At 35.4% G+C, this 14,025-nt stretch overlaps 1 protein-coding gene across 1 annotated transcript in view; it reads left to right on the top strand.

Annotated features, from left to right (window-relative positions):
* The window catches only part of ERMP1 (endoplasmic reticulum metallopeptidase 1), a 49,728-nt gene that overhangs the window by 29,607 nt on the left and 6,096 nt on the right, over positions 1–14,025 (top strand). The window contains exons 11-13 of the mRNA XM_012738067.2: positions 3,611–3,763; positions 5,718–5,920; positions 6,788–6,903. Of these exons, the coding sequence (XP_012593521.1) occupies positions 3,611–3,763; positions 5,718–5,920; positions 6,788–6,903 (472 nt within the window). The remainder of the gene's footprint in view (positions 1–3,610; positions 3,764–5,717; positions 5,921–6,787; positions 6,904–14,025) is intronic.

The raw sequence follows: 14,025 nt of genomic DNA, 5'->3' as shown, positions 1-14,025 counted from the left end.
TACACACTTATGACATCCAAACATGCCTTCATTTACCAAGTAATGAAAGAGAATCACAGCCCATGTCAGCACCCATTTTGCTTTATCAGTGTCCTGCCCTCGTAGGGAGGGTTCTATTTTTGCTGTCTCTCCTTCTCTTCCCTTGGGACTTGCCAGAGGGAAGAAAAGACAGTTATACAGAGTTTAAGACCAGATCCCCCCTTTGGTAGATGAAGAAGCTCCAGGCAGAGTTTTGCTGTTTGGTGTCTACAACTCCAGGACTCAGGTTGGACCCCTCTAGAGAAGGCAGGTCTCTGTTTTGTGGCTCTTTTGATTGAAATTCCTAAGACGTACTTATTGAATACCTGTAGGGACACTTTGGGATTTGAGGCTAGGGGAACAAATAGAAAAAGGAGTTATGACTTTATTATAATTGTTTTTTCCATGGAGATGATAGTGAGCTTTTTCATACTGATACAGGGCATTTCTTTGGAAGTTAGGTTCTAAAAACAGCAGGTAAGAATAATACCACACACCTGGTCAGCATCATCCATGAAAGTCCCTTAAATAGCCAATAAAACTCCGTATAAGTGGCTATATATATATATATATCTGTAGAATGATTCTTGTGCACATTATTGTTTAAAGTTGGCTATACTAGCCTTAAAAGAAATCTGAGCATTCCAGTGATTTTACATTTAAAATAATGTTTAAGTCTTTAATGGTATTTATAAGGATTGATGAAAGTTCTAAAATGTTCTTTGTTGTCTACAGGGTTTCTTTTGGTTTTAATATTAACCCTTATATCCTCTGTACTTGTTAATAGATAGGTTTGCTGTTGTGAGGATTAAAAGACATGGTGGAGTCTTGTAATCTGTAGATTAAGTTCTAATATAAAGTCAGCTCATTTATGAACTGAACCCTACTCCCTAGTGTATTTATTAGATTTCAGTCAATGAATGGAAGCTATTGATACCCATAAAAGATGACCCAAATGTGGGACATTTGAATACTGTTCCATTGATCATATGGAAGGGGGCAAAATGAACCCTAGAAACTTTCACTGTGAATTGAAAATGTCCCCAAAGCATGAAAATCTTGGAAACCAGAAGAAAGAGGATTAAAACATGCTATCTTTAAATTATATTTTATTGAGAAAGCTTTTTTTTTTAAGAGATGAGTTCTTGCTCTGTTGCCCAGACTGGAGTACAGTGGTGTGCTCATAGCTCATTGCAGCCTCGAACTCCTGGGCTCAAGTGATCTTTCCACATCAGCCTCCCGAGTAGCTGGGACTATAGGCATGTACCACCATGCCTAGCTAATTTTTAAATTTTTGTAGAGACGGGGTCTCACTATGTTGCCCAGGCTGGTCTTGAAGGAGTGGCCTTAAGTGACCCTCCTGCTTCGGCCTCCCAAAGTGCAGGGAACACAGGCATGAGCCACAGCACACAGCCTGGAACTGCTTTTGGAGAGAAGATTGCCTCTTGGAATACTTAAAAAAAAAAACCAAAAAAAAACTCATTTAATTTTTGTTACAGTGTGAAATAGTTCTGCTGTACTTCTTGATGCCTTGGGTTATCGTTCTCTTCATTGTTTTCTTGTTTATGTGTAGCAATGATAATAACAGTGGTGTATTAATAGTGTGAGACTATTTTCTTTGGGTAATGGAGGATTGAACCACAGTGCATATTTCAGAGAGCTTTTATTTCTGTCCTTGGGGATTTATTAACTATATCTGCTAGAAAGCAATTAAGTTCTGTAAAGTGATCAGTTAATAGGTGTCCTGGGGTTATTCTCTGCTGGGCCATCGTGGTTATACCTGTATTGAGTGAACGAGAGCTGAAATGAGACTGCTAATGCGAGTGGGATCAGATTTCAGTCGGAGGAGACTCGAGAGAGCTCAGAGTCTTCAGCACATATTGGACATTTCAGAGTCCCTTATTTTGCGTGCATTTCAGAACCTAGAATGACAGAGGGTGCAATATTTAAAACAGAAATAGAACTGTAAAGGTCATTAACAGTGGGATCAAAATACATCGTCACTTTATGGCTATTTCCTCTTCCTCCGTCATTCTGTGATTGCCATTTCATTTATTACCATTACCAAACCTCTTCTAGAAGACACGAGGAAGAGGTGGAAGATGAGCCTCGTGATTTTGAGAAGAGGGAATGTGGATGTTGAAACTATAGCTTAAAGTGAGGTTTTAGAACAACTTTGGGTATGAGCTGGCTTGAGAAAGGTAGGGACCACAGCATTATGACAGGGAGGTTTTTGTGTGTTTTTTGACCTAAAAGACTTTCTATACCTAAACTTACCAGCCTTCCAGTGGAGGGAAACTCATTACTTGGCAGGATATTTGAAATTGTTCTAAAGAGCCACATTTTAATATTGTGACTATTTAGGAGAAAGAGGGGAAGACAGGGTGACAGATTGTGTTTTGCTAACTCACAGCCTTGAGTCCTCAGGTACTTTGTCTTATTTCTGTGCTTGCAGTATACAAATGTAAGATCTTTGGCCTAAGACCACTATTTTGTTGGAGATAACTCTAGATGGGATATTGGTACACTATAGGTCTGAAAATTCCTTAACTTTACATAGTAGAATAGATGGTAGGCTATGAATATTTGCTTAATTTTTCATTTTCATCTCAATAAAAATATTTTCACATTCATGTTCTTAACTTCTCTACTTACTGGCCCTAACTAAGGGTTGGGCAATAAGGTAAAGAAGGCAAAGGGGAAAGATGGGTTTAGATTATTGTTTCTCCAGGGGTAGCTTCTTCAGACCCCCAAGGGATCTGTGAACATATTCTGTTAGTCATGTGTGTCCTTTACAGTTTTTAATTCAGTAATTTAATTACAATTAAAAAGCTTGAGTATATTTTTAAGATTTTCTGTATGCCAACCTTGAGACCAAGCCATTCACTTTTACTGCCCAAGTTCAGATTTGTTTTGATTACATTGACATTGGTTAACTTCTCACCTAAAGGGACAGTAGTACTCTGTAATGCAGTTTTTCCTCATATTCAGGTCCACAGGCAAAGTCTTGAAGGTGCATCTCAATGCTAGTTTAGATCAGTGCTACTTTAGATGAATTCAACACTTTGGCACAATATAAAAGTGTTATGGGTGGAATTTGAGTTCTGTTAGGGTAGATCTGCTAAAGCTTAAAAAGCTTATCTCTGGTTATTTGGTGAAAGCCTTGATGTCATAATGTTTGGTACGCTGAAATGATGTCTGATGTGCAGATTTACTATCACAAGGCATTGATAGAATAAGAAATAAAGTAATGGTTTGGCTGGTGATGGATCTACATCTCTATTCTCTTTGCTGATTGAACACAGGGACACTGTGCTCAATTTCCTTTTCCCTTTTGCTCTCTGGCTGCCTGTCACAAGGCACCATCGTGGCACATTGGTGGCATCTATCATTTTCTAGGCTCTGACTTATAACGGAAGCCCCGTAGAATTAGTGCTTTGTTTTCTAGGTGTTGGAGTATGTTGGCATCTGCTGATAAATTTTCTTCATTGTCTGTTAGATTAATACCTGTTAGAAAATAAAGTCAGTTAAAAACAACTCTTGCCACTGGTATGAATTTATAACTTTTCTATTTGTGTGTTTTGTGTTTTAGATTAACTTCATCTACCTTGCCAAAAGCACAAAAAAAACCATGCTAACTTTAACTTTGATGTGTACAATTACATTCCTCCTTGTTTGCAGTGGAACTTTTTTCCCATACAGCTCCAGTCCTGCTAATCCAAAGCCAAAGAGAGTGTTTCTTCAGGTAAGAACAGTTTTGCATGAGTTATTTGAGATTCTGGAGAGAAAAAGCCCTGTGTATTTTGAGCTTTATGGTGCACAGGAAACTCAACTGACTTTTCTGCTATTGACCTATTTAGTTGTACGCACCTTTTTTGTGTGTAAAGTAGTAAGGAGAAGAATGACCATTAAGAGGCATTTTTACCAGCTAGACATACTTCTCCCAAGAGACTGAATTGGAAATGTTTGCTTGCTGTTTTTATTACTGTTCAAATTATAAAATTTTAAGTACTTGGAAAAACAAGAGCAAATATGTATAATGAAGTAATGAGATTTTTAGAAATACAGATTGTAAAAATGTCTGCAGTAAAAATCTAAACTATCAACTGGCAAAATAAACTAGATATTTTGCTAGAAGAATTAATCTTAAGTAAGCATTCAAAGTAATCTGTGATAATGAAAATATAATAATTTAAAAAGAGAGCAATAGGATCAGATTTAACTTTCTTTGGGTTTTTCTCCCAGATGTTTTAGAGCTGGTACTATAAAGCCATAAGCCTCATTTCCAGTTGTCTCTGTTAGAGGTGGTCGAGTAGCCAAACAGAAACGCCAAAGGAGAAGTCAGGCACAGTGGCTCACGCCTGTAATCCTAGCACTCTGGGAGGCTGAGGCAGGAGGATTCCTTGAGCTCAGGAGTTGGAGACCAGCCTCAGAAAGAGGGAGACCCCATCTCTACTAAAAATAGAAAAACCAGCTGGGCACAGTGGTATGTGCCTGTAGTCCTCGCTACTCAGGAGGGCGAGGCAGGAGGATGACTTGAGCCCAGGAGTTTGAGGTTGCTGTGAGCTACAATGATGCCACTGTACTCTGGCCAGGGTGATAGAGTGTCTCGAAAAAAAAAGAAAAAAGAAATGCCAAAGGAGTTATAACCTAATTATTCAAGGACTTGAAAAATTAAAAATACTTGAACTTAGGAGATTTTGCAAAGGGGCCAAATATTCCTTGTTAATAGTCCTAAAAGACACAGTGTTAAATTTTATGTAACAAATTTTACAGCTTATAAAAAGCCTTTATTGAATAACAGATAGTTTTTAGGAGGTTCAGTGTGTTTTCAGTGATACACTAATTTTTAGAGTAGTAGTATTTAGGAAAAACCAGATATTTATTTTTTTAAAGAACTTTTTAAAGTCCTTTTCTGATTTGTTTTGGGGTTCTCTTCTTCCGTTGTGCCAGAAGTTGGCAAACTTTTCCTGTAACGGGTAATATAATAAATATTTGTCAGATATACAGTCTCTCTTATAGCTGCTCTCTTTTACAGAGCAAAAGCAGCAGTAGACTATAGCTAAAAGAATGAGTGTGGCGTGTTCCAATAAAACTTTATTTCTAAAAACAGCCAGTGAGGAAATTTGCCTGTTGGCTGCAGTTTGCCAACCCCTGCCCTATGCAATCCTTCTTTCCTGTTTGATATTCTTCAGGCTGGTTTCTGCTGTTCATAAAGCTATTCCAAATAGAGCATGATGTCCTTTCAGAGACTTCTATTAGGCACAAGTCTGTCATCTAGTGGTGAGCTGTGATTCCTGTTTTTCTTTGCACATGGATTAGTTTCAGTGTGACACACTGAAAGGGAAATGTGTTTGTGTGTATATATGTGCTTAAGATGTATTTGTTTTAAATCCTTATCTAAAAAGAGCTCTAACATTCTGTCTTTAAAATCTGAAATAGTAGGTTTTCAGAAAATTTTATATGAAACTTAAATATATAAATATATTTGTAAGCTACAGTAAGCAGTCATCCTGCAGTTTAAGAGAAAGAATGCTAGCAATACCTTAGAAACCTGGAGTATCCCCTTTCTCTTGTTACATATTCACATCCACATCATTTATTAACATTGTCAAACTTACTCATTTTTGTAATGTGGGGTGGGAATGTAAGTGCACTAGTTGAAACAGTAGTTTTCTCATTAGTTTTGTTCTTTTCAGCACATGACTAGAACATTTCATGACGTGGAAGGAAACGTAGTTAAACGGGACTCTGGAATATGGATCAATGGGTTTGATTATACGGGAATGTCTCACGTAACACCTCACATTCCTGAGATCAATGATAGCATCCGAGCTCACTGTGAGGAGAATGCACCCCTTTGTGGTTTCCCATGGTATCTTCCAGTGCACTTTCTGATCAGGTTGGTTCATTACTTTTCTGCTTAAGTTGGGAGTTAGTTTGTTTTCAAGTGCTATCACTGTATCAGTAGTCTGTTATTTAAACTGTTATCCTTAACACATAAGTCAAATGCCATTTCTATCACTACAAAACTTCTGATTCATCAGTGGGATAAAGCACTTAGAAGAATGCTGGGCTTTCTGTAATCCTAGCACTCTGGGAGGCCAAGGCAGGAGGATTGCTTGAAGCCAGGAGTTTGAGACTAACCTGAGCAAGACAAGATCATAGCTCTATAAAATATAGAAAAAATCAACCAGATGCAATGGTGTGTGCCTGTAGTCACAGATACTTGGGAAGCTGAGGCAGGAGGATCGCTTGAGCCCAGGAGTTTGAGGTTGCTGAGAGCAATAATGACGCCACTGTACTCTAGCTTGTGTGACAGACAGAGCGAGACTCTATCTCAAAATAAATAAATAAATCACTTAAGAGTAGTTTTGCTTCTTCAAATTTAAAAAGTCTTTCCTCTAGAAAACTGACTAGTTAGAAAGGGCGGCCCTCCTAACTAATATAAATAATAATAGTTAAATATCAATCTTGAATTTTCTTATTTCTGGGAAGATTTTGTGGTTTGGTGGTGAAGGATTGGATGAGAAGAAATAGGATGGGAAGTGGAATCAAGATCATGTAGGTAACTCCTTTGTTCTTAATGGGAAGGCTTTATTATACAATAGCCTGAGAGCTTTAGAGGAGCTGGCATTGTTTATCATATCTACCAGAGTTTATTTTCATACTCCCAAATGTGGTCATATTTGCTGAATATATCCATGAGTTATAGATTGCTGTCAATTCATAAAGCATCCTAAAATATTGAAGCTATCTTTCCAAATAGGAAAAACTGGTATCTTCCTGCTCCAGAAGTTTCTCCAAGAAATCCTGCTCATTTCAGACTTATATCCAAAGAACAGACACCTTGGGATTCTACAAAGTTGACCTTTGAAGCAACAGGCAAGTCATACGACAATTTTTTCTTCTCTCCTTCACTTCTTAAACTTTTTGTTAAATGGCATGTATGTTGTTTCCTTAGATATAGCACAGTGACCAGCAACTTAGGAAGAGCTTACAGTATTTCTAAAACCAATTGAAGCTGTTTATGATCTCTTAACAAAAATTTAATAGCTTTTATTTTTTAAAGCAGTTTTAGGTTTACAGAAAAATTGGGCAGAAAGTACAGAATTCCCACATCCTTTCATACTCCCACCCATGTTCCTTTATTAACATCTTACACTAGAATAGTACATTTGTTACACCTAATGAGCCAATATTGATACGTTACTATTAACTAAAGTCTATAGTTTCATTAGGGTTCACTTTTTGTCTTGTGTCATTCTATGGGTATTGAAAAATTCATGATGTCATGTGTTTACCATTATAATGTCATACAGAATAGATTCACCACCCTAAACATGCTCTGTGCTCCACCTATTAAGCCCTCCCTTCCTTCCTACTCTCGCTAGCAACCCCTGATCTTCTCACCTTCTCTATGGCTTTGCCTTTTCCACATGTCATATAGCTGGAATCATACAGTATGTAGCTTTTCAGTTGAGTTCTTTCACTTAGCAATATGCATTTAAAGGATGCTGTATATATTTTTGTGGCTTAATAGCTCATTCCTTTTTTTATAAGTTTTTTTTGTCAACTTTATTTGTTTTTTTTCCTTTTATTTTATTTTAGTAGATTTAGGCAAGTTAAATCCCGTTACATGCATTTTTGTATAGTGGGGAGGACTCGGTTTTTGGTGTACCCACTACCTGAGTAGTGTACATTGTACTCCATAGGTAATTTCATTCCTCATTTCTTTTTATTACTGAATAATCCACTGTATAGATGTACCACAGTTTTCCATACTACAGTTAACCATATTTTTTGAATAAAGCTACTGTAAACATTCCTGTGCAGGTTTTTGTATAGATAGAAGTTTCAATTCATTTGTGTAAATACTTAGGAGCACAATTGCTGGATTTCATGGTAAGCCTATATTTAGCTTAGTAAGAAGCTGCCAAACTGTCTTCCAAAGTGGTTGTACCATTTTGATTCACTAACAGTGACTGAAAGTTCTACATACAGGGGTCCTCAAACTTTTTAAACAGGGGCCAGTTCACTGTCCCTCAGACTGTTGAAGGGCTGTTGGAGAGTGCGGCGCACATTCCACACATGTGCACTGTGGGGCTGGGACAAGTCGGCTGCTAAGCAGGACAGGCAGCGGCGGCAAAAACACCCAGCTGGCCGGATAAATGTCCTCAGTGGGCTGCATGTGGCCTGCGGGCTGCAGTTTGAGGGCCCCTGTATCTATATCCTCACCAGCATTTGGTGCTGTGCCAGTGTTTTGGGTTTATTCTAATAGGTGTGTACTGGTATCTTATTGTTTTAATTTGCAATTCCGTAGTGACATAAGATGTTGAACATCTTTTCATATGCTTATTTGCCATTCATATATCTTTGGTTATGTGTCTGTATTGGGTTTTCTTGTCCATTTATTAATTGGATTTTTGGTTTTTTTTTTTATTTCGGGGATTTTTGCTTTCTTGTTGATTTTTAAGAGTTCTTTGTATATTTGTATATAAGTCCTTTATCAATATGTCTTTTGTAAATATTTTCTCCTAGTCTGGTTTGTCTTTTCATTCTCTTAACAATGTATTTTGCAGAGCAGAAGCTTTAAAATTTAATGAACTCTAACAAACAATTTTTTCTTTTGTGGATCTTGTCTTTGATGTTGTATCTAAAAGTTATTGCCAAACCCAAGGTCCCAAGATTTTCTCCTATGTCATATTTTAGAAATGGTTTATTTTTGCATTTTATACTTAGGTCTGTGATCCATTTTGAGTTAATTTCTGTAGAAGGCATAAGGTCTTTGTTTAGCTTCATTTTTTTTTTTCATGTGGATGTTCACTGGTTCATGTATCATTTGTTAAAAAGACTATTCTGTCTCTCTCGAACTGTCTTTACTTCATTGTCAAAGATCACTTGACTGTATATTAGTATGAGTCTGTTTCTGGGTTCTCTATTTTATTGATTAATTTCTCTTTTATTTTGCCATTACCCCACTGTCATGATCACTATAGCCATATAGTAAGTCTTGGGTAATATCAGTCTTCCAACTTTGTTCTTCTCCAGTATTGTGTTTTGTCTTTCCATGTAAACTCTAGAATCAGTTTGTTAATATTCATAAAATAACTTGCTGAGGTTTTGATTGGGATTGCATTGAATCACTATAGGTCAAGTTGGGAAGAAATGACATCTTAACAATATTGACTTTTCCCGTCCTTGTCATGGACTATCTCTCCATTTATTTGTATCTTGTTGGATTTCTTTCATCAGAGTTTTGTAGTTTTCCTTATATAGATCTTGTATATGTTTTGTTAGATTTATTCCTAGGTAGTTTATTTTGTGGGGTGTTAATGTAAATGGTATTGTTCATTGATCATATACATATATATAGGAAAGCAGTCAACTTTCATATATTAACCTTGTCTTCTGTAACTTGGCTATAATCCCTAGGAAGGTTTTTTTTTGGTCAGTTCTTTCAGATTTTCTAAATAGACAATTAATTACATAATCTGCAGACAGTTCTATTTCTTCCATCCCAATCTATATGCCTTTTATTTCCATTTCTTTCCCCATCCCCCCCCGCCCCCGCCCTGTCTCAGTCTTGATACACATCCAATTGGTTCTGTTTCTATGAAGAACCCCCTAATACAGGAAGTTTACTTTTAAAAGTTCCCACCACTGTTACCGCTGTATGTTCTTTTTTGAGTACTACTCACATAGTAGACGGCTGTCTGGGACATTCATGAATGAAAAACATTTTCAAACATAACTTTTCTTCTTGCTTTATTTATTTGCATATTTTTTTCAAGGCCTGTTTTGCATACAGTGAAATGTAAAGATCTTACACAGTTACATTAGTTTTGGTAAAAGCATACATAAACGCATGTAACCTTCATCTTTATCAAGATACACATAAAACATTTCCATCACTGCACTAAGTTCCTTTATGCATGTTTTCAGTCAGTCTCCTTGAACCCCAGAAGCAACCACTCTTGAGATTTATACATTCATAGATTAGTTTGACCTTTTCTTGAACTTCATATAAATGGAATCATCCAGTATAGTCAGCCATCCATACATGCAGCTTCCAAACCAACTGCAGATTGAAAATACTTGAAAACAAACAATAAAAAATAACACAATAAAAAAATACAAATAAAAATACAGTATAGTAACTAAAGTTTACATAGCATTTACATTGTGTTAGGTTTTATAAGTAATCTAGAGATGATTTAAAATGTATGGTAGGATATGTATAGGTCATATGCAACTACTATGCTATTTCATGGAAGGGACTTGTACACCTATGGATTTTGGTATCTGAGGTAGGGGTGGGGTGTCCTGGAACCAATTCCCTGTGGATACCAAGGGATGATTGTAATTTTCTGGATCTGGTTTTTTGAGATTCAGCTATGTTGCTTTGAATATCAGTAGTTTGTTCCTTTCTTTTGGTGAGTAGTGCTCATTGTATGAACATATCACAGTTTATCATTTTCTTGTTGATGGGCGCTTGGGCTGTTTCCAGTTTTAGGTTAGTATGAATACAGCTGTTATGAACATTCTTGTACAAGGCTTTTTAGGAACGTATTTTCTATTTCTTTTGGATAAATACATAGGAGTGGAATTGTTGGGTTATTAGGGTTGACTGATGTTTAAGTTTTAAAAATTGTTTGTTCTATTTTTAAGCCCTACTAGTAATGAAAATTCCAGTTGCTCCACATTCTATTTGCTGTAGTTGGTCCTTTTCATTTTATCATTTCTAGTGGGTGTTTAGTAGTATCTCTTGCATTTCTTTAATAATTAATGATGTGGAACAGTTTTTCAGGTGCTTATTGGCTATTCATATATTTTACTTTGTTTCTGCATGTCTTTTCCCTTTTTTAAAACTCAGGTTTCTTATTGATATGTGTGAGTTTATATGTTCCAGATAAAAATCCTTCATCAGATATATATGTTGTGAAGATTTTCTTATGCATTTTCTTAATGATCTCTTTTGATATGCAGTTTAAAATTTTTATGAACTTGAATTATTCACGGGTTTTCAGGACTGGTGCTGTTTATGTTTTCTAAAAAAATTTTTCCCTACCCAGTTGTCACAAAGATGGGCCCTTAAAGTTTTCTCCTAGAAGCTTTATAGCTTTACCTTTTGTGTTTAGGCCTATGATCTGCTTTGAATTAATTTTTGTGGCTGGTGTGAGTTGTAGGGATCAAGGCTCTTTTTCTCTTTATGCATAATCCAGTTGTCCTAGCACCATTTGTTGAAAAAGAATTTCCCCATGAAATTGCTTTGGGACCCTTGTCAGAAACCATTTGTATACATGTGGGTCTGTTTGTGTACCAGTTACCACAATTTTACTTATAGAAGCTTTATAGTTTAATGGTTGATACAGTGAAGCTCTTTTGTGTGTTTTGTTTTTCAGCACTTTCTTTGCCATTTTTGCTTGTTTTTGTTTCCCTTGCTATTTTTTATTCGTTTTTCCATATGAAATTTAGTAATAACTCATCTAACTTTAGAGCTAATTATTTATTGGTGTTTTTTGAGTATCATAATAAATTTACAAATAAACTTCAGGAGCACTAACATCATATTGTTGAATTACCCTATTGAAGAAGTGGGAATGAATCTTCCATTGTTCAAGTCTATTTTTATGTCTCTGAGGAGTGTTAATGAATTTTCCTATCTAGATTTTGTTGCTATTTTAATTGGGGGATTTCTCTACCATTATGTTCTCTAACTGATTATTTTTTGTATGTCTGAAGGCAGTTGACTTCTGTATGTCAGTGTTATGTCCTGGTACCTCACTGAAGCTTTTATTTTCTATTAGTTTAATCATTAATACTCTTGGATTCTTCAGGTATACCAGGGATTGCTGAACTTTTCCTCTACAGGGACAGACAGTAAATATTTTAGGCTTTTCTTTCTTTCCTTTCTTTTTGTTAATTAACCTTTAAAAATATAAAAACCATTTTTAGTCTGAGGGCTATGCAAATATAGATCTTAGGAATGATTTATTGACTACTGCATATTGTTTGCAAATGTAGTTTTATTTCTTTTGTATCAATTCTTATGTCTCTAATTTATTGTCTAATTGGCTAATAATTCTTGCACAGTATCGAACAGTTATATAGTGAGCATCCTTGTCATGTTCCTGGTATTAGTACAAAGGTCTCTAGTGTTTTCTCATATGTATCTTACATATCTGATATCTTACATATCTTACATAAAAAAGATATATATTTTTTATCATGTTCAACAAGCACTCACCAATTGTCATTTCTTGAATTCTAAAAATAAGGAAGGGGTGTTTAATTTTGTGAAAGGTTTTTTGTGTTTTTTTTTTTTTCCCCAGCATCTACAAAGGTAATCATAGGATTATTCTTCATAGTATCTCTTTTTGTAGCCTATTATTTTCTCAATGTGATCTTGGATTTTGTTTGCTAATGTTTTTGAGAAATTTTACATCAATACTTAGGGATGATAATGGTGTTTTTTCTTTGTTCTTCCTCAGATTTAGGTGTTTATGTTATACTTCATAAAAAACAAATAATTAGTTTTCCTTCCTTTTCACTGCCTTGGGACAATTTATGGAATATTGGAACTATTTTGGTTGAAAAGTTGGTTTGAATTCTGCTATGAAGTCCACTGGGGCCTGGAGTCTTTTTTGGTGGGGTAGTTCCTTAATAACTTTTTCTAGGGAAATTGGTCTGTTTAAACTTTATATCTGTAATGTGTTCAGTTTTGGTAATATGTAGTTTCCTAGAAAATTACTGATTTCGTTTTTCAAATTTATTGGTATATAGAGGCCTGCAAAGTAATCATGTGATTTAAAAAATTTTTGTTTAAATAATTTTGTTATCTTTTTATATACTTGTGTTTTCTCTGCTCTACTCCCCTTCCCCCATCCCCTTTTTAATGAACTTAAATTATAGACTTTTTAAAAAGATACTATTAGATAAATGAAAGCAGTGATAACAGGATAATTCATAACAGTTTTTTTTCAGTAAAGTAAAATTCTAAAAAATGACTTAAATTTGTACTTCCTCTTTCACAGATGAATCTTTAGTAGAAGACCTTTTAATTTCTAGATGGAAGCTGTTATTAATAACTTCAGATTTCATTAAATTATGATCAGTGTTGATAATATTTCAATTTTATATAACTTTCTGGTATTTCCTGTATGACCCAATATTTGATTTTATGAATGTTTCATGTTCACTTGAGAAAGGTATTATCAGTACATAAAGTTTGATATATACAAGTTGAACATCCCTATTCTGAAAATCCAAAATCCTGAATGCTATAAATTGAAAGTTTTTGAGTACTGATATGACACTACAAATGGAAAGTTTCAGACTTGACCTCATATGACAGGTAGCAGTCTAAACACAGTAGCACAAGACATGGTTTATTCAGCATTCTTAGGGGGAAAAGGCCCTCCCAATCTCCTTCAGCTGCTGTATGTCTTTTCCTTGCACACACAGATTCCTCCATGCAAGCACGCCCATAAAAGGTATAAACGGCGCACGTGCAGCCCAGATGCACGAATGGCAGGTCCCCCATGATGCCTCACATGGGGCTTAGACTTGTGTGCATTACTCACTGTGTTTTTTTGCTTATTCTCTGCTCTGTGGTATAGATATTATTGAGAATGTAAAAAAGGACTGCATGATACCCATTGGGTAAATGCAAATATTCCAAAAAACTCCAAAATATGAATCATACTTCTAGTCTCAAGCATTTTGGATATGGAATTCTCAACCTGTATATATCTATATGATCTACTTCGTTGATCATTATGTTTAGGTCTTTTATCTCATTATTTATATTTTGTTCAATTTATGTGTCTTATACTGAGTGGAATATTGAAATCTCTTATTGGTGTGTCTCAGTATATGTATTCTTCTTGTATCTCCTGTAGTTTTCTCTATAAAGTAGTTGCTATATTATTTCATGCATAGATATTCAGAATTTTAGTGGGTAAGTTAGATCTGTTTACATTTATTTTTTTGACTGAGACATTT

This window comes from Microcebus murinus, chromosome 12 (genome assembly GCF_040939455.1).
Source record: "Microcebus murinus isolate Inina chromosome 12, M.murinus_Inina_mat1.0, whole genome shotgun sequence".
NCBI classification, from domain to species: Eukaryota; Metazoa; Chordata; class Mammalia; order Primates; family Cheirogaleidae; genus Microcebus; species Microcebus murinus.
The sequence above is the reverse complement of the archived record's forward strand: the minus strand, read 5'-3'. Positions and strand labels throughout refer to the sequence as shown.